This window comes from Ranitomeya variabilis, chromosome 4 (genome assembly GCF_051348905.1).
Source record: "Ranitomeya variabilis isolate aRanVar5 chromosome 4, aRanVar5.hap1, whole genome shotgun sequence".
Classification (NCBI taxonomy): domain Eukaryota; kingdom Metazoa; phylum Chordata; class Amphibia; order Anura; family Dendrobatidae; genus Ranitomeya; species Ranitomeya variabilis.
In genome coordinates, this window is record NC_135235.1 from 272,801,549 (window position 1) to 272,822,993 (window position 21,445).

The 21,445-nt window shown below is 41.6% G+C and overlaps 1 protein-coding gene across 1 annotated transcript; it reads right to left on the reverse strand.

Moving 5' to 3' along the window:
* Window positions 1–12,630: 12,630 nt before the first annotated feature.
* Window positions 12,631–21,442, reverse strand: LOC143767832 (5-hydroxytryptamine receptor 3A-like). The gene is made up of 6 exons (XM_077256354.1): window positions 21,381–21,442; window positions 20,790–20,959; window positions 19,399–19,556; window positions 15,971–16,181; window positions 14,551–14,778; window positions 12,631–12,899 (listed from the first exon to the last, which is right to left on the reverse strand). Exons 1-6 carry the CDS (start codon window positions 21,440–21,442, stop codon window positions 12,631–12,633), a joined length of 1,098 nt encoding a protein of 365 aa, XP_077112469.1.
* Between the last annotated feature and the right edge of the window lie 3 nt (window positions 21,443–21,445).

The window sequence follows — 21,445 nt, forward strand, 5'->3', positions numbered from 1 at the left end:
TAATCAGTACAACGGCGCCAATCTGACAGTGTCTGTAGTTTACTGAGCACAATCCTGCTGACAGGTTCACTTTAAGTCTTGGAAACTTCTGAAACAAATCAACTGCATGGAAAGTTACCAAAAAGGTGTTAAAATAAGTCTCCTGTCTGGTCCCAGTAATCTAAATCTCCAAGACACAAAGCATTTGAGATATTGACTACCGTCCATTCTTCAGGGTAAGACAAGCTCTCGTGTCTTATAATTACTGTGCACTTTTGTAAATGTTTTGCTTAATTATTTGCACATTATTTGACTAATGTACAGTTTACCACAAATGCAATTAAGGTGGAACAGTTCAATTAGCAGGGCGAGGAGCTTTCATTCCACATAATAAATAACTGCATCACTGCCAACACTTAGATACATTATGTCACAATTTACAATACCTATTACACCTTAACCTGTAAACAATCACTAAATTACCCTGTGTTACATCTTTATAGCTAATGTCAACAGATGATTTTCAAATCAATAAATGTAATAAAAATATTAAATATAATTCTTGATTTAATTAGCAAATTTAATATCCCTGAAACCATCTCAGTAAACTTCCTTTCACGCGAGCGAATAAACTTCCTGTAATGAACTCCGATAGGCAGTAGTTTACTGTCATTCTCACTTAGCAATGATCAGGAGTAGGGGTTGTTCAGATTGTTTAGGTTATCATCGTCCTGTGGAAAAGACATTTCAGATGATGTTTCAATATGATAAATGGTTAAAATAGGAAAGCGCTCCTGAGAATTGATCTTAAGAAACCCCTTTAAAGAGAACCTGTCTGTCACTTGTTCAAAAATATTGAGTTATATGCCCTATAAAAATCCCTGAGTTTCCGTGATTCTGCCGCTCTTTTTCATTTTATACTGTGAAGCTCCATTGCAGAAATATTCACATTTGTTTAATCTGGAGCACAGTATGTGAAATCTCTACTTGTAGCCCAACTGGGCATTTCTTCGGAGTCTTGCTTTGGGGGAGGGGCTATCACCACTCTTCCTTTTTGCTGCCAATCACAGTTCAGCTGCTGATTTAGAAGACTAACCGTCTACAGCTGTAATTGGCAGCATCTGTGAGGGAGGGGTGAAAGTACACTCCCCCAGAGAAGACTCTGAAAAAATACCTTGCAGAGATTTCACATATCACTCTTCAAAAGTAACAAATGTCCATATCTTTGCAATGGCGTGACATAGCGCAAAACGGAAAAGAGCAGCATAAAAAGGGTAGCTCAGGGATTTTTATAATGTATCTTACTTTATTATTTGGGCACATTCTCTTTAAAAGGATTTACCTATCAAAGATAAGGGATAATGTTTGATTTCTGGATCCTCATCAACCACTAAAACAGGAGTCCCAATCCTGCCACCTTTCTGGACTGACAGAGCTCAATTATCTTCCATACCAAAAATGTGAACGGAGCAGCAGTAGTTAGTCCACTCCATTCCAATCTGGGACTGTGAGGAGGAACAGAGGATTGGGAAACAAGTTCTAGTTATTCCCAAAGGTGAAACTCCCAGCAATGACACCTGTGTCTTTTACACTGGTGTCATATGTTCTCTTTGCAGCTCTCTCTGCTCAATCTAAGAGATAGAGGTCCAGCGTGAGGAGCTCTACTGTACTTTATTACCACAGCCCAGGTAAAAAATGGGTGTCTGAGCCACTTTAAAATGTACTTTGTAGTTTCTACATACAAACTAAGCATCAACGAGTGTCGCTTCATGACTTCAACTACAATATTTTGTGAGAAAGTTAATAATCAGCTCAAATGTCGAAAAATAGCAGCAAACTAATCCATGAAAAAAGATACGTGAATGGAATAAAACAGATTAGTTTGCCTCACTATGTTACTCATTAGTAAAAGCCTCTTCTGAAAAATGAATGAATCCAAGGAGAGAATCAAGATTTTAAAGAAGAAGGTAAAAGAGGCACACTAAGGCACGAGGAGAAGGTGGGAGAGGAAAAGAAATCCCTAAGGAAGGTGGAAAAGGAAAGTTAGAAATTTGAAGCTAACATTTATTCTCTCCTTTTTTTATTTCCACTTTTTCTTATTCTGTATTTGATATAAAGTCTGGAGAAGTACTGTCAATGAAGGAGTGACCAAGTGGATCGTCTTGATCTTTCGAACTTCATTTTAAATGTATGCGAAAGGGGCAAAACCCACACAAGCTCAGGAAGAGCATGCAAACTACTTGCACATATTGTCCTTTGGTGGGATCTGAACCCAGGACTCAAGTGTTACAAAGCAACAGTGCCAACCACTGAGCCATGCTGCCTAGATATAATTAGTTTTCCCAGTTTTGACTACAAAAGCAACATCACAGTATCAGTATGTGAATTCTGGTTTTGTGCTGCAGGGGTTAATGCTTTTTGGCCTCTCTCTGGTTTTGGCTTTAAATAGCCTCAATTGGGCTCTGTCCCTTGTCAGTAATACTTTTGACCTCGGCTTAGTTCCTGACCCCTGTATATCTGTGGATACTGTCTGCCTATGTATGCTTGCTCGTGTATGACCCGGTCCATTCCTGTTTCTATATTTCTGCCACGTGGGAGGCTGTGGCAAGGGTTTTTTGGTGGCCCTCGTTGGGTACATATGTCAAAAAAGTGGTGTCTGTATGTGAGGTTTGTGCCCTTTCTAAGAGCTCTCATAGTCAGCCGGCCGGGGATTTGGTGCCTTTGCCAGTTCCTGATAGACCATGGACTCACTTGTCCATGGATTTTATCACCAATCTCCCTCCTTCCAGGGGTAATACCGTAATATGGGTGGTGGTGGACAGGTTTTCTAAGCAAGTTCATTTTGTACCCTTATCCGCATTACCCTCTGCTGAAATCTTGTCCAGGCTATTTGTACAACACGTGGTCTCTCTGCATGGGGTACCCATGATTGTGGTGTCTGACAGAGGTGTGCAGTTCTGGAGGGCATTCTGTAAAAGAATTGAATATTACGTTGTCCTTTTCTTCTGCATATCACCCTGAGAGTAATGGTCAGACTGAACGCACCAATAAGTCCCTTGAGCAAATTCTTCGGAGTTTGGCCTCTACAAGGCAGGGTGAGTGGTGTGATGCGTTGCCTTTGGCTAACTTCGCTTTTAACAGTCATCTGAGACAGTCCACTGGTATGTCTCCTTTCCTGGTGAACTATGGGTTTAATCCACACTTTGGGGAATTTTCTCATTTGGATTCTGACTGTCCTGGGGCAGAGGAGTCTGTACAGCATTTAAAAAATCTGTAGGCTGAGGTCTGTCATAACATCTCCAAGTCTCAGGAGAGCAGGGCCGGACTGGCCATTGGGCAGTTCTGGCATTTGCCAGAGGGGCCGCCCCCTGCCGTGGGCCGCTCCCTCTGCAGGAGCACCATTGATGTGACAGGACAGGAGATGCTCAGGAGAAGGAGGCGTGGCCTCAACTGCTCTGTTCATGTGAGCAGCAGCAGTGAGACATGGAGTCGGCAGTGAGGAGGAAGGATAGAGGCAAGGTGGAGGGGGGAAGGGAGGCATTTATTCTCAGACCAGCTCCTGCTCATGGCCGCCTGATGGGGATAATTTACATACCTCTATAGGTGGCATCAGATCCATATCGCCAGCACAGCTGCTGACTGTAGCACCCAGCCATTGAAAACAAGCAGGGAAGCTACAGAAACCATTGAGGAGGTGGGCGGGGCCAGTGCTGTGAGGAGAAAAAGACTGGAAGATCCCAGCACTGAGCTCCTCCAATAGCAGCTGCAGCGTTCCCTCCTCTGCCGGATCAGTGCTGGAGGATGCACGGCTGAGAGAGAGAGGAGGGCCCAGGCCTGTGTGCAACCGCTAGCAACAGAGCTGAAATCCCCTGCTCCTAGCAAGTATCGTCACATGAAGCAATACAGCTGCCTGCAGGAAGGAGTGAGTATATGTGTATGCTCAATGTGTAAAGTGTGTATATGTGCAGGTCATGTGTCTGTAGTTTGAGTATGTATATAATATATATGTACTGTGTGTATATGTGTATATATGCACCTTATGTGTCTATATATGTACTGTATGTGTGTGTATATGTACAGTGCGTGTGTGTATATGTACTGTATGTGTCTATATATGTACTGTGTGTATATGTACTGTATGTGTCTATATATGTACTGTGTGTGTATGTACAGTATGTTTGTGTATATGTACTGTATGTAGGTGTGTGTATATGTACAGTATGTGTGTGTATATGTACTGTATGTGTCTATATATATACTGTGTGTATATGTACTGTATGTGTCTATATATGTACTGTGTGTGTGTATGTACAGTATGTGTGTGTATATGTACTGTATGTAAGTGTGTGTGTATATGTATATATATATATATATATATACTAGATGGTGGCCCGATTCTAACGCATCGGGTATTCTAGAATATGTATGTCCACGTAGTATATTGCCCAGCTACATAGTATATTGCCCAGCCACGTAGTATATTGCCCAGCCACATAGTATATTGCCCAGTCACGTAGTATATTGCCCTGCCACGTAGTGTATTGCCCAGCTACCTAGTATACAGCACAGCTACGTAGTATATTGCACAGAGCCACATAGTATATTGCACAGCTTTGTAGTATATTGCCCAGCCACGTATTATATTGCCCAGCCACGTAGTATATTGCCCAGCCTTGTAGTATACAGCAGAGCCACGTAGGATATTGCCCAGTGACGTAGTATATTACCAAGGCACGTATGTGACAGGTCCAAAAAATAAAAAATAAACATACTCACCTAACGATCCGAGGGCCCCTTGTAGTGTATCATACTCACCATTCTTGTCGCTGCTCCTCCGCGTCCCGCCTCTCCTCTTCGTGGGATCCTGTGCAGATGGTAGTGCTTGGCTTCAGGAAAATGGCCGCGGGATCCCGCGCATGCGCAGATCGAGATCGCGGCGGCCATTTTCCTGAAGCCAAGTTCCATTGCAAGTGCCAGGGCTGGTGGGAGCAGGACCTATGAAGACGTCGCGGTCACATGACCGTGACGTCACGGAAGGTCCTTGCCGCACACCAGCCCTGGGACGGGACCTCACCGCAAGCTGACGGTTGTAATGGAGCGGTCCAGGGAGCGTGGCGAGGAGCGAGAAAGGCGGCGGAGGGTGAGTATAGCAGGTTTGTTTTTTTTTATTTATTATTTTTAACATTACATTTTGTACTATTGATGCTGCATAGGCAGCGTCAATAGTACAAAGTTGGGGACACACAGGGTTTATAGCAGCGGTAACGGAGTGCGTTACCCGCGGCATAACGCGGTCCGTTACCGCCGGCATTTACCCTGTGTGAGCGGTGAGCGGAGGGGTGTATGCGGGCGCCGGGCAGTGAGTGCGGGGAGTAAGGAGCGGCCATTTTTTTCTGGACTGTGCGCGTCGCTGATTGGTCGCGGCAGCCATGACAGGCAGCTGCCGAGACCAATCAGCGAACGAATAACGGTGACAGAAGGACAGACGGAAGTTACCCTTAGACAATTATATATATAGATATATATATATATATAGATATATATATATATGCACCTTATGTGTCTGTATATGTATTGTGTGTGTATATGTACTGTATGTAAGTGTGTGTATATGTACAGTATGTGTGTGTGTATATGTACTGTATGTAAGTGTGTGTATATGTGTATGTATATATATGCACCTTATGTATCTATATATGTACTGTGTGTGTGTATATGTACAGTATGTATGTGTGTGTATATGTACTGTATGTAAGTGTGTGTGTATATATGTACTGTATGTATGTGTATGTATATATATGCACCTTATGTGTCTATATATGTACTGTGTGTGTGTGTATATGTACAGTATGTGTGTGTGTGTATATGTACTGTATGTAAGTGTGTGTGTATATATGTACTGTATGTATGTGTATGTATATATATGCACCTTATGTGTCTATATATGTACTGTGTGTGTGTATATGTACAGTATGTGTGTGTGTATATGTACTGTATATAAGTGTGTGTGTATATGTACTGTATGTATGACCTTTCCCGGCGCCTGCGCACTGCAGTACTTTGCTCTGCCCTCAACAGGGCTGACAAAGTATGGCTGCGCCGGAGCTGCACCATGAAGACAAGAAGAGGACGTCATCGTAAGAAGATGGGACCCCCCGAACCAGACTGCAATTCCCATCGGACCGGACCGCAGCCCGACCACCCCTGGGTGAGTTTAATCTAACCTCTTTTTCTCATCTTTCAGGTTACATGCGGAATGCTGTAGATAAGCCCCTGATGCCGGTGGGCTTAGCTCACCTTCAATTTTGGGGGCGACAGGTTCCCTTTAATGAAATCCCATGTCCACTATGCATACAGGGATGCGGGTGACACGCCTGAAATTACGCACAAGCGAGGCGTCTTTATAGACCGCAGCATGTCTATCTTGCGGAGACGCTCAGTCTCCACAAGATAACAATCCCTGTTCTATGTATAGGATGTGGTGATGAAACTCCGGTCCCGAGTGCCTACGGCAGTGCTGGGTATTGATGTGAGAGACTCGCATCACACTCACAACTGTGACCCCGGCCTTCGAATGATTCTTGTATTCAGCGTCTGCAGGGTGCTGTAGCCTAGTGTTCGTATCTAGGGTATGTGCACACAGCATTTTATTTCAGGTGGCAGAGTTGCTTCAGGAAAGCATCTCAAATATTTTAGCTGAAGGCGCCATGGTTTTTTGTGCCACTGACAACTATAGTTGCAAGTGACAGACTGTGCTACTTCTTTTAATGGCCTCAGTTTCCGAGCACGGAAGCAGTTAAAAGAAGTAACAGATGGAGCAGGTACAGCAATGTCGTTTTACATTGCTGTGCACTGAGTTCCTGTTTAGCGGCAGGTTTGTGGCGCTTTTTCAGATGACGGGTGCCTGCCGCAATCCACTTGAAAAAGATGTGTGCATATACCCTTACCTTGGTTCTGCAGCCACAAAATACATGAATCCCAACATGAAAACGATCTGTCCAGTCCTGTTTTTTAAAAGTTACCTCTGCTGCTTCTGTAAAGGCCCCGTCACACTTAGCGACGCAAAAGCGATCCCGACAACGATACGACCTGTCAGGGATCGTTGCTGCGTCGCTATGTGGTCGCTGGTGAGATGTCAAACAGTGAGATCTTCCCAACGACGCAGCAGCGATGCGGCGACCTGTAGCGACCTGTACAACGATGTCGTTGGTCGTTGTGACCCTGTCACATGGTAGCTATCATGACGATTCAGACCTCGATGAGGGACGTCCTGTGTGACGTTGTAGTCAATGAGGTCGTTGGTAAGGTGTCAAACACAGCGATGTGTGCTACCCAGCGGGACCTCAACGATCAAAAAAAGGTCCAGGCCATTCCGACACGACCAGCGATCTCACAGCAGGGGCCTGGTCGCTGCTACGTGTCACACATAGCGAGATCGCTACTGAGGTCGCTGTTGCGTCACAAAACTTGTGACTCAGCAGCGATCTCGCTAGCGACCTCGCTTAGTGTGACGGGGGCTTAAGGAAGGCAAAGCAGCGGTAAACTGGTTAATGAGTCACATGGGCCGGTAATGTGTGCTTGCTCCCAGGCTGAAACTTTAGTGATTTTCACGTACGAAAAAAATAAATTAGTTAAAAGCTTCTCCTATACATTACAATGTTAATCACGGACTACACAGAGTGTGCACTGGTGCTATCTATGTGCTGTCCATGAGTGGCACAGGTTCATACACTTGTATAGGTGATTTTGTCTGCGACAACGATGAAAAACAAAAATGTCTCTGATTTTTATTTGGGGTCACAGTCTGCAAAAACATTTCGGCCTGTGAGCAGCACCATAGACTATAATGGAAAAGAAATAATAAAAACCACAGATAAAACATGTATGTGAGAAACGGACGTCTGAATGAGACTTTACTGTCATTACTGTGCTATAACATGTACATGACCACCGACCAGCCATATACACCTCAGTCAGCATCCTATACGGCCTATCCACACAGGAGGACACACAGCGACTGTTAATGTTTTGTGCACATTGAATGTCCTGTTCTCAGGAGTGCATGTCCTGTTTACCGGTTCAATATGCTACCAAGAACCTTTATTTTTAAGCTGGCTAAAAATCGTCTTACGTGACTAATAATCATTTTGCTCTTACATCAGGTGATTACTGACCTATTTAAATGAGCCAATAATCAGGAAAATGCGCTCTTACAATCACACATTTCATGATTATTGGCTCATCTAAATTGGCCATAATTCAGTTGCTGTGGGCTATGTAGGTCCGCAACATAAAACGTTTTGATTGTATGCTGCTGACCTGTACTTAGACCATCTAGAGAGCAAGATTACAGAAGTTACAAGACGTGGGCCTGTGTGCTTAAAAATGCCAGGGCTGAATTTCGGTCCCAGTCCGGCCCTGCAGGAGAGATATACGTTTTTTTAAGACCAGAAGAGGGTTTCAGGTCATACTTTTCAGGTTGGGGAGAAGGTTTGGCTCTCCACGCGGAATAGTAAGCTCAAGATTCCGACAGCCAAATTGGGTCCAAAATTCATTGGTCAATACAAAATTATGGAGGTAGACAATCCTGTAGACTATAGGTTACATCTCCCAGCCTCATTCAAGATTTCCAAGATGTTCCACAAATCCCTTTTAAAACCTTTGGGATCTGTTGAGGAGGGTTCTGTGTCGACTGTTCCCCTGTGTTGGTGGAAAGTCACATGGAATATGAGGTCAGACACATTGTGAGTTCTCGTCTGGTAAGCCGCACTTTGCAGTATCTGGTACACTGGAAGGGGTATGGTCCAGACGATCGATCATGGGTCCCGGCTAAGTCTGTACACGCTGATCGTTTGGTTCAGGAGTTTCAAGACAGACATCCTGAGAAGCCTGGGAGTCCAGTGGCCCCCTATTAAAAGGGGGATACTGTCATGGTCTGTATGTGAAATCTGGTTTTGTGCTGCAGGTGTTAATGCTCTTGGCCTCTCTCTGGTTCTGGGAGGGCTTTAAATAGCCTCAATTCGGTTCTGTCCATTGTCAGTGATACATTTGACCTCGGCTTATTTCCTGACCCCTGTGTATCTGTGGATATCTTCTGCCTGTGCATGCTTGCTCATGTATTACCTGGTCCTTTCCTGTTTCTGATATTTCTGCCTGACTCTGTACTTGTTTCGCCTCTCTGTTATGACCTTTGCCTGTCCTTGACCTTCTGTTCCGTTACTCCTGCCTGTACCATGCTGCTATCTCTCGTTTACAGACTCTGTTTTGTGACTGACCTCTTCCCTGTCTTGCCCCTTTTGTACTGTGCCATCTCCTGGTTTAGACCCACGTCTGTCCGACTACTCTCTGGGCATCTCTATCCCAAGCGCCGGTCTCTGGAGTGCCGGGGCTTGTCTCCGCCCCAGACACTCCCCCAGCAGTCACGTGCTTCAGGTCCTGTTTGTCTGAAGGACGCATCTCCACTGCTGCCACCCCCGCTCCACAGGTATCTTTGAGCATAGTTTGTTCAACTCAGGACACGTGCACTGGCCCAGTGAGCAAGTGCAGTGCGGTGTTCCTGACACACAGCATATTTACATCCCAAAAAAAATTTGGTGGGAGTTGGTTTAACTTTGGTTTGCTTTTCCTTCTTTTTTGATCTTGATCCTATCCTGGCTTATGATCCAGACTTGAGCTAACTCTGTGATCCCTTGCCCTGACCGTTACCTCGGCTTGCTTAGCTTTGACTGACCTCCTGACTTGACCCCAACTATTCCCCTAATTGCAATGTCTCCTAATTTTGACCTGGCTACTTTTACAACTCCTGCCTTTGGTTAGCAACTACTCTGTAGATGCAACCTGGGGTTCCCTGTTGTAATTTAAAGAATGAAGGTCAGAGTGCCTGTGGGACCTGCAAAGCAGAGTGACTTGTGCCAAGGTCACCTTTTAGAGTTGTTGGCTATAGCAGAAGTACTGTATACAAATCCTTTATAAATAATTAACCATATGGAATAAATAATGAATAACAAATATTAATTACACAATTACACAGCAAAACTTTAAGAAATACGTATGTGGAATAGTGTCAGAAAAATACAAGGTTATGAAAAAACAAGATATGAAGGTATTGAGAGAAGCTGATATTGGATGATATTATACACAGCACATGAGCAAAAGAACAATGAAAATAGCTATTTTATGTGCATAGTTGAAATTAAAGTTTAAAGTAACAATATATTCCCCTCTTCTAGAAATTATTCCATATTTGTTAATAAAAAACAGGAGTTGGAATGAAGTGCCCTTCATCAGATCTGATTAGGGTGCTGCCAGTTTCACCTGTGTCCTCAGTGTCTCCACCTCCATACATAGTTACATAGTTACATAGTTATTAAGGTTGAAGGAAGACTTTAAGTCCATCTAGTTCAACCCATAGCCTAACCAAACATGCCCTAACATGTTTATCCAGAGGAAGGCAAAAAAAACCATGTGGCAAAGAGTAAGCTCCACCTTGGGAAAAAAAATTCCTTCCCGACTCCACATACGGCAATCAGACAAGTTCCCTGGATCAACGCCCTATCAAGGAATCTAGTGTATATACCCTGGAACATTATACTTTTCCAGAAAGGTATCCAGTCCCCTCTTAAATTTAAGTAATGAATTACAACATCATACGGCAGAGAGTTCCATAGTCTCACTGCTCTTACAGTAAAGAATCTGCGTCTGTTATTATGCTTAAACCTTCTTTCCTCCAGACGTAGAGGATGCCCCCTTGTCCCTGTCTCAGGTCTATGATTAAAAAGATCATCAGAAAGGTCTTTGTACTGTCCCCTCATATATTTATACATTGAAATAAGATCACCCCTTAGTCTTCGTTTTTCCAAACTAAATAGCCCCAAGTGTAATAACCTATCTTGGTATTGCAGACCCCCCAGTCCTCTAATAACCTTGGTCGCTCTTCTCTGCACCCGCTCCAGTTCAGCTATGTCTTTCTTATACACCGGAGACCAGAACTGTGCACAGTATTCTAAGTTTGGTCGAAATAGTGACTTGTATAGAGGTAAAATTATGTTCTCCTCATGAGTATCTATGCCTCTTTTAATGCATCCCTTTATTTTATTTGCCTTTGTAGCAGCTGCCTGACACTGGCCACTAAATGTGAGTTTGTCATCCACCCATACACCCAGGTCTTTTTCATTGACGGTTTTGCCCAGAGTTTTAGAATTAAGCACATAGTTATATATCTTATTACTTCTACCCAAGTGGATGACCTTACATTTATCCCCATTAAAGCTCATTTGCCATTTATCAGCCCAAGCTTCTAGTTTACATAAATCATCCTGTAATATAAAATTGTCCTCCCCTGTATTGATTACCCTGCAAAGTTTAGTGTCATCTGCAAATATTGAAATTCTACTCTGAATGCCCCCTACAAGGTCATTAATAAATATGTTAAAAAGAAGAGGGCCCAATACTGACCCCTGTGGTACCCCACTGCTAACTGCGACCCAGTCCGCGTGTGCTCCATTAATAACCACCCTTTGTTTCCTATCCCTGAGCCAGCTCTCAATCCACTTACAAATATTTTCTCCTATCCCCATTATTCTCATTTTTATTCTCATTTTGACTAATTACCATACAATACATGAGCATTAAACTTCTTTTTTTACCAAATTGTTACTTTTTTTGGCTACTATGGACCCCATAAGACAGTGCAAAAGTGGAAAGATCAGATAGTGGTGGCGGTTTTAGAAAGTGAATTTTCAAATATTCCTATTATGTAATTTTTATTAAATAGATGAGGAGCCTTCCTTTCAGAACTATAATCAATTTGTAGAACCAGAGGAGACCCTAAAATGTTGTTTCTTTATGTGGAGAAACCTCAATAACCATCCACACTACAGATAGGCAATCGATTTTAATTGAGTGTAATGCTTAATTGCACCTGTAGGGGTGCTACAGTAAAACTGGAGACTTGCTACCAGTTTCTTAGCTTCTTATAGCTTGTTATAGCTTACCACTTGGATAAGACACCATGAGAACAAAATAGACAGGTGACCCTTCTAACAAAAAGAGATTTCCAAAAGTGGACGATGATCTTAAAGAGAACCTGTCAAAAACTTGAACCCAACAAAAAACAATTATTGGAGTATTTAGCCCTTTTAAAGATAAGTCAATTGATCCCTTTATATTCCAAAAGTGAGCAGCGAGAAATCACACTTTGAAGTTCTGTATATATGAATCTGACAATGTATTGGGGAGGGACGATGCACTTATGGCTCATGCTGTATTATCTGCCTAGCACCATCCTCCTCTGGCTGATTGACAGTTCACTGGCTTTTATATAAAAAATGTTAGCGTCAAGCAGGGAACACAACGTGAAGCTGATGAACTGGAAGTGCATCATCAAACCCCAATGCACTTCCTGATTTATGTATGCAGAACTTGAAAGTGAGATTTCTCTCACGGGTCAAGCAGCAATTTGGGTCATAAAGTGTTCAACTGGCTCATCATTTAAAGGGCTATACAGTCATATAAATGGATTGGATGACAATTATTTTTGTCAGGTCCCCTTTAAATATATGTTGTGGCTCAATAAGTTTCATCACAAAAATTATATTCTCCTTCCCCTAGATCAACATTATGAATTAGTTACATTTTTATCATCGATATGATTTATATGACCATATGATTTGACCAGCAAATAGCTATGCTGACAATAAAAGCTAAGACAATTAGCAGATACGCCCAGAAAAGACATTTATCCAGAACATGTCCAATCAGTATCCATTCCTTGCTAGATTCCTGATCTCTTTTGCCTTTAATATACTTCCGGATTGTAACGATCTCCTTGAAGATGTTCTCCAGGACATCTTGGCTTGCTTCCGTGACTCCAGTTGGCTGAGCGGTGGGTTCTCTGCTTTTAGGATATTTATCCAGTTTATCTGTCAGTGAAAGAAAAAGACATTATACTGTAGACAATTCATTCTTTTCTTTATAGGGATTTTACAACCTCACATGTTCACGATTAAAACAGGAAAAAAACAGTGGTCAAGCACCGCTATGGCAGGTAGAGCTTTGAAAACAAACAGCAGAGTATGGCATCACTGCATTGTATCTGCAACTCCCATAGAAAGGAATACAAAAAAAGCGTAGCTCATCTGCAGCCTCACCTCCTGTGCCCGCTGCCTGATCAATGTTTAACATTATTGGTGGGATACCCATACATTGTTCTCATGTGTGTGCACAGTATTTAGTAAAAAAAAATCATAATAGAATCAAAAAGGGATATAAATAATCAATGATCCTCAAATACAGTAACCCTAAATAAGGTTCCACAATCACTTGGCAGTCTCAGCTGCAATCATCTCTGCAAACTCCTGTTTGTTTCTACAATCTTATTTACTTCTTGGCTCAAACCTGCAGATAACCCTTATTGTCTGCTGTAAATATTACACACTTTTCTCTGTTGTTGTCCACTCTTCTAACACTCCTGAATCAGTGTATCGCTTTTATAAAGTAGTCTGCCTGTTAATTTCTGCTGCCAGCGGTTGCCTCTTTGTTTGCCTATTAACCATCCATCTGCTGTAAGCATTATGAACTGTTTTCTAGACTTGTTCATGCTACAAACGCTGCTGCAAATCCTGGACTGACTATACATCTTCAATTCCAGTATGTCACTCCACCCCAGAGTCTTCTAATGTTCTCTCCTTAGATTGTTTGTCTGCATTCCTGGTCTTTACTCTTTCAATTGCCATCCAGGAAGTCTTGCCCACTCTGCCATCGCCTTTGGTCAGCATCACTTCAACAGGTGAGATAAGGAATGCAGACAAACAATCTGAGCAGAGAACATTAGAAGACTCTAGGGTAGAGTGACATACTGGAATTGAAGATGTATAGTCAGTCTAGGATTTGCAGCAGCGTTTGTAGAGTGATCAAGTCCAGAAAACAGTTCATAATGCTTACAGCAGGTGGATGGTTAATAGACAAACAAAGACTCAATTTGTATAAGTAAAAAACATATAAAGAATATGTTGTGGTCTGAACTTTGGCCAGTCAATAAAAGTGTGGTGTCGTAGTCCACGACGGACTGCACACAAACAACAGAAACACAATTTGGGGTCTGAGTAGACCAAATCCCAGTATGCAACACAAGACACAGTCAAGAGTCGTATGGTTCAAATTGTGCCAAATGAAACACTTAACGTGCACATGTACCCAATGTGACTGAGGGCGCAAACTCCCAAAGATGCCAGTCATTTCCACTTCCTCTAGACATGACTGAGCTGATGGTTGTCTTCATATGGTTGTGTAAATTCGGCATTAACAAATGAGGCATCACACATGAGCTTAAAGGAGTTGTCCACTACTAGGACAATGTGAGTTCTTGAAGAACGAGTGCCCACACTGCTGGAATGGTGCCAGCATGGTAAGTGGGACCAACACTCAGATTGAGAAGGGGTTGTCCTAGTAGTGGACTAACACTAACAAAATCGAGGTTTTTTAAAAAAAAAAACCCAACCCTTTCACTTACTTTGTAAACTAAATGAAAGTCTGATTTGCTTATCCCATAAAATGCAGATTTCTATCACTCACCACTACTAGCAGAGCTCATCTCTTGTGCTTCAGTGAACTCTCCGTTGGGCTCAGTATCACAATGCTTGTTCTTCCTATGTATCAGCTTGCTTATCCTTTCCAAAACCAGCTTCCTCACCCACATTGGTACCTTACAGGGGCTATTTTTGTTACTCACTATATGAAAAATGAGAATACTTTCTGCCAAACTGATCCCAAGCAGAGCCATGCAGACAACAAAATATATATCTGAAACAAACAACAAAAAATAATAAAAGAAAACGTATGGCATTTTAGAAGGTTAGGCCAAATCCAACCTCAACTGAATTTTTTTATTCGCGTATTTGCATACTAGTAACCATCAATCTTAATGAGGTCTTGTCACTTACCATAAATATGTATCTTTTTACTGTTAGGTGTAAACTCCACTGTTTTTCTTAATCTAGCGATATATACCCGGATTACTTAAAGTGGTTTTCCAACAAATGAAAATTTATTTTAATCAATAAATTTTGGAATAATAATAAGTTCCACAATTGGATGTGTTTAAATAAAATGTTCCTGTGCTGAGATAATCCTATAATTGTGCCCCTGCTGTGTACTGTGTAATGGTCGTGTCTGACCGTACAGGAACATGGTCTGGCCATACCACAGCTGCTCAGCTGGGGAGGAAGCAAAATAGAGTATACAGACTTTACAGCACCAGATCACAACTTTCTGTTTTTGTGAGGTAAAAGATTTCCCTGCCTGTTTTTAAACAATGTTTTACTTCCAAGAAAGAATTAGCTGTGATCCTATTTTGTTCTGTCTGTATACTCCTTTGCATCCTCCCCTGGACAGGAGATGTGGTATGATCTGACCATGTTCCTGTACGGTCAGACATGGCCATTACACAGTACACAGCAGGGGCACATTTATAAGATTATCTAAGCACAGGAACATTTTATTTAAACACATCCAATGGGGTAAATTATTATTATTCCAAGATCTATTAATTAAAATAAACTTTTGTCTGTGGGAAAACCCCTTTAAGTAAACAGTATTATTTCCTTTAGCCATTGTGCTTCTGTGTGTAAATGAGAATAAAGAATCCTAGAAGGTTAGAGTTGGAAGGGACCTCTTGGGTTATCGTGTCCAACCCCTTGCTCAATGCAGGAATCACTAAACCATCTCAAACAGATGTCTGTCTGGCCTCTGTTTGAAGGCTTCCATTGAAGGAGAACTCACCACCTCTCATGGCCGCCGCCTCCACTCATTGATCACCCTCACTGCCAAAAAGTTTTTTCTAATATCTAATCTGTATCTTCTCCATTTCAGTTTCATTTGCTTCTCATGAATGTGAACCTGTTAATTCTTACATCTTTAAATCCACTGTAAAATACCAAGAAACATACAGTATAAAATTACCAATATATATGATGATATACAACTTTGGCCATACCTATTATTGGCGTTGTGTGTGATGAAGCCGGTAATATGTCCATAACTATGATGAGGAACACAGAATAACCAAGCAGCAGCGTGATCTTGAAGGAAATCCTTTCTCCGCTCTCATTAGGGAGGTAGAATCCAATGATATCCAAAATCATGAGAAACACGCTGGGCACAATTAAGTTCACAACATAGTACAGTGAAAGTCTCTTAAAGATAATCTGCAGAAAAATGATTTAGAAAAAGTTTTCACATTATTCAAAGAAAATGTCTTTTTTAATACTAGCATTTAAAAGAAAATATTTAGAATTGAGAGTCCTCAGTGGTTGATACATTTTAATGGCTAACTGAAAAGATGGTAACAAATTGCAAGCTTTCCAGACTACTCCGGTCTCTTCATCAGGCAAAGACTAAAAGAAATTCTGAAGAATCACATATTTATGCACAATACAGCCCAGAAAAAATGCCATAGATAAGAGAGGTGACGTGAAGCAGAGCCACCATTAAGGATAAGGAGTGTGAATGTTTTATTGTCTTATCTATGAACTGTTCCAATATTATGGACATAAACATTTTAGCACTCTCACATAATGGTAGTTCTGCTTCATGTCACCTGTCTTATCTATGGCATTATTTCTGGGCTGTATTGTGCATAAATGTGTTTTTTCAGAATTTGTATTAGTCTATGCCTGATGAAGAGACCTGTGTAGTCTGGAAAGCTTGCAATTTGTTACCATCTTTTCAGTTAGCCATTAAAAGGCATCAACCACTGAGGACTCTCAATTCTAAATATTTTTCTATCCACTGGCTAACACGGTGCCAAGATATATATCTTTCCTGTAGCATTTAAAGGAACACCGTCATCCAAAAAATTACACCTTTGAAACCTTGCGAATTTTTGAAGGACGAAATGTATTATTTTTCACATCTATGAATACAAACAAATAATACTGCAGATTTTATATACTGGAGGTTAGCGGCCACAAAGTCTAACCTACAAACCTGCAGCATGTGTATTTCAAAGGAGGAGACAGATGGATAAATCCGCTCATCCATCAGAGTAGAAAGAGAGGTGGCTCACTGCTGAACGTGTATGTATATGTCCAGCTTTAGGCAGGTTCAGATATAATCTGCCCGATTCTTGCTTCCCCCAATGTCTACAATTGGGAAAGTTTACAATGTACATACACACTCAATTGTTGGATATTTATCTAAGGTGCATGGCTATCCTACGAGATATGGGATGCTGAAGAGCCACTGTCTGAAGGAGCAAACCAGAGGCAGGAAGGGTCACCAAGCAGGATCAGAGCCAAGAGGTCATGGCAGGAAGAGTTATATAAAATAAGAGGATAGTCAAAATTCACGCCAAGGTCAGAAAAGAGGAGGAATCAGGAAACCAGCAGAAGCAAGGGCTAGAAACAAAATCAGGCAGCAAAACTGATTGAATGTCCGTGGAAGTAAGAGACACAGGGGTTTAAATAGCATGTAGCCTCACCCAAGACTCTCAGAAAGGAGTAATCAAGAAGTCAGACAATTAACACCATAGCTGCCTGATCTAGTGGCATAAAAATTCCCAGGAATTAAACAGGACCGATGCTGTCACCCATCACTTGTAACAAAAGGGCGACACTGCCTAGCAGCCGAAGCAGGACCGAAAATGACAGGAACTGACATATATGTTACTGCAGGATATACTGACCCATCACTTAGGGAATTTGAAATGTTCATGGGAGCCATGGGGCTTCTTCAAAATATATTGTACATAGTTACAGTTGTGCCCAAAAGCAGCAGAATTTTTGCTTTCTTTTTCTTTTTTCAGAGAATATGAATGATAACACCAAAACTTTTTCTCCACTCATGGTTAGTGGTTGGGTGAAGCCATTTATTGTGAAACTACTGTTTTATCTTTTAAAATCATAATAACAACCTAAAACATCCAAATGGCCCTGATCAAAAGTTCACATACCCTGGTGATTTTGGCCTGATAACATGCACAGAAGTTGACCCAAATGGGTTTGAATGGCTACTAAAGGTAACATCGTCACCTGTGACCTGTTTGCTTGTAATCAGTGTGTGCATAAAAGCTGAGTGAGTTTATGGGATCCAAACAGACTCTTGCATCTTTCATCCAGCCACTGATGTTTCTGGACTGTGAGTCATAGGGAAAGCAACAGAATTGTCAACGGATGTATGGGAAAAGGTAGTTGAACTGTATAAAACAGGAAAGGGATGCAAAAAGATATCCATGGAATTGACAATGTCAGTCAGCATGATTCAAACTGTGATTAACAAATGGAAAATCAGGGGCTCTGTAAAAACAAAACCATGGTCAGGTAGACCAACAAAAATGTTGTCCACAACTGACAGGAAAATTGCTAGAGTTGCAAAGAAAAATCCACAAATAACATCAGCTGAAATACAGGACTCTCTGAAAACTAGCGGTGTGGATGTTTCAAGATGCACAATGAGGAGGCACTTGAAGAAAAATGGGCTGTATGGTTGAGTCGCCAGAAGAAAGCCATTACTGTGCAAATGCCACAAAGTATCTTGCCTACAATACGCAAAACAGCACAGAGACAAGCCTCAAAACTTCTGGAACAAGATAATTTGGAGTGATGAGACCAAAATTGAACTTTTTGGCCACAACCATAAACGTTACATGTGGAGAGAAGTCAGCAAGGCCTATGATGAAAGGAACACCAGTCCTACTGTAAAGCACGGAGGTGGATCACTGATGTTTTCAGGATGTGTGAACTACAAAGGCACAGGAAACTTGGTCAAAGTTGAAGGAAAGATGAATGCAGCATGTTATCAGCAAATACTGAAGGCAAATTTGCACTGATCAGCCCGGAAGATGCGCATGGGTCGTACTTGGACGTTCCAATATGACAAAGATCCAAAACACAAGGCCAAGTCGACCTGTCATTGGCTACAGCAGAACAAAGTGAAGGTTCTAGAGTGGCCATCTCAGTCTTCTGACCTCAATAGCATTGAGTCATTCTGGGGAGATCTCAAGCGCGCAGTTCATGCTAGACAGCCCAGGAACTTACAGGAACTTGAGGCTTTTTGACAAGAAAAGAGGGCAGCTTTACCATCTGAGAAAATAAAGAACCTCATCCACAATTACCACCATAGACTTCAAACTGTCATTGATGTTAGAGGGGGCAAATCACGGTATTAAGAAAAGGGGTATGTGAACTTATGATCAGGGTTATTTGGATGTTTTGGGTTGTCATTATGATTTAAAAAGATAAAAAACAGTAGTTTGACAAAAAATGGCTTCACCCAACCACTATAACTATGAGTGGAGAAAAGGTTTTGGTATTATCATTTATATTGTCTGAAAAATTCTGCCGGGGTATGTAAACTTTTGAGCACAACTGTAACACAGTCATGCACTGCATATTATAAAATGACATTGAAAAAATGCCAACTCACATGAAAGACCAGCACTGCATATTCCTTTTCTTCGTCAGTCTCCATTCTGTAACTGGAAGACATATAGGAAAGTTCCCATTCTCCTGGATAGAAAATCGTTTGCAGTTGCAATCTCAAATTGTCTGATGCTACCCATGCTGACAAATTAATATGTTCAACTGGAAACAAGAGAGACACAAAAGGCTGATAGGTCCATTACCAATATGTCCAATATTGTTTACATCCTGAACTTCCTGCTAGCTCTTGAGTACATTTCCTAAGAGGAAGAGTTGTATCTGTCCTACAGGTCACACACTATCACCCTCAGTGCCCATCCACTATACATACTGTACAAAGCACCATCCTGAGACTACTATATAGTCTCAAGATGGTTAAATGCTTGGTCAGGATTTTTTTTACTTTATTATGTGCTATCTTGACACTCTCCTGCAGTGAGTCGTGTTACAGTTGCTGATATTGGCACCACACAGACTCAGCGTATTGCAGCAGTGAGCTAGACAATGCAATCATGCATTATATTGTAATCTAGCACTCTGGAACACTTAACAACATCCCTTCTGGCCCCACTCACAAGCTGATAAGTAGGGATCGACGGATCCGTGGATGTTCGGGTCCATCGGGTTCAGCCGATCTTTATAAAAAAGTTTGGTTCGCTTACCAGAATGGAATGGGGGGCCCGAAAATCTGGCGGTTCCCACTCTGTCATCTATGAACTGCAACAACCTTACTGATGTCAGCACTTGCAGTGCCTTTTTATTATTATTATTATTATTTTATTTTTTTTTATTTTTTTTACATTGTTCTCTGGATAATTACAGTCATGCCAATACTTGACATTGTTGTGTTGGGACTGGAAGTGCCCACACAAAAAAAGCTTTTTCGATTGGTTGTGCTCCAGACTTTCAACAAGATTTTTTGGGGTTGCCGAACCTGAACAGTAACACGGACTTCCGTGAGAAGTCTGTTCAGGTTCGCCCATCTCTACTGATAAGATTTCTGCATGAAGCCTGTAATGTTCGCCTCCTGCTCACCCCCAGTCCTGTGAAACTAGCCAATGATTGCAGGCCACAACACCAGAGATCAGAGCTCATTGCAGATCTACTGGCTGAGCAAAGCACAGACATGAAACTCTGCTCTGTGCTTTGAATTGACTGTAGCAGGAATTAAGGGGTCGGAGGTCACAACAAGACATGACAGTTTAGGAGCAGAGCAGAATTTTAACAGCATGTAAATTAAGAAGTTTCTTCATTTCTGAAAGGCTTTACAATTCTTTAATAATCTGTTTGCCTGGAAAACCAATTTAAAAATCAGCAGTGCAGAACAATATATTATGACAGTTCTCTAAATTAGAGTATTGTAATTGATATCAAAATTAGAAGTAAAAGACGTACTTGTGTGAAGCTGACTGTAAAAACTCAAAGTACAATTGTGAGCATCAAACGGGTAGAAGAAGATGTAGAACATGCACACGAATGATTGTCGGAGTGCCACCTGATATTTTATGAGTCCAGTGCTATCAATGTAGACAAAACTATTTCCTAATAATTTTCCAGAATCCACACTGCAGGAAGAGGAAAAATATTTTCAGTGCATATTGTTCACTGACTACAAATGCATAACGGCCAACGATGAAATGTCCAGGAATCTCCCAGAAAATGTAGACATTTTATCTCTCAAATGAAAAGGATCCCTTTGTCCTTTCCCAGTGGGCTAAATACTCACTGGTCCCCATTTATGTACCTCACTTCAGTTCTGGGTGCCATCGCAGATATATTCTGATACTTGCTCCAGTACCAGAACATTAACCGCAGCAGCAAATGGGAATGAAGATGATTACAAGCTGAAGAAATTAGAAGGAGGTTAAATCTTCAGGGTCTTTTATGGGGTCAGTATTTCCTTAAGGAGATAGATATTTATGTTCACTTTGTTCTATACATGTTCACTTAGTTGTACAATATCAAGCAGGTCAAGTCCGCACTCACAGTTCAGCAATCTGTATATCTGGAAACCATACGCTCTCCATAGGAATGGATATAAGAGTCATATT

What these genes read in the sequence shown, in the direction of transcription:
- LOC143767832 (XM_077256354.1), bottom strand. Translation starts at nt 21,442, where the DNA reads ATGACTCTTATATCCATTCCTATGGAGAGCGTATGGTTTCCAGATATA. An exon ending in ATGCAGTGCTGGTCTTTCAT is followed by an intron (nt 16,182 to 19,398) that starts GTGAGTTGGCAT and finishes ATTTTTCTGCAG; the next exon opens with ATTATCTTTAAGAGACTTTC. An exon ending in GATGAGCTCTGCTAGTAGTG is followed by an intron (nt 12,900 to 14,550) that starts GTGAGTGATAGA and finishes TTTCACTGACAG; the next exon opens with ATAAACTGGATAAATATCCT.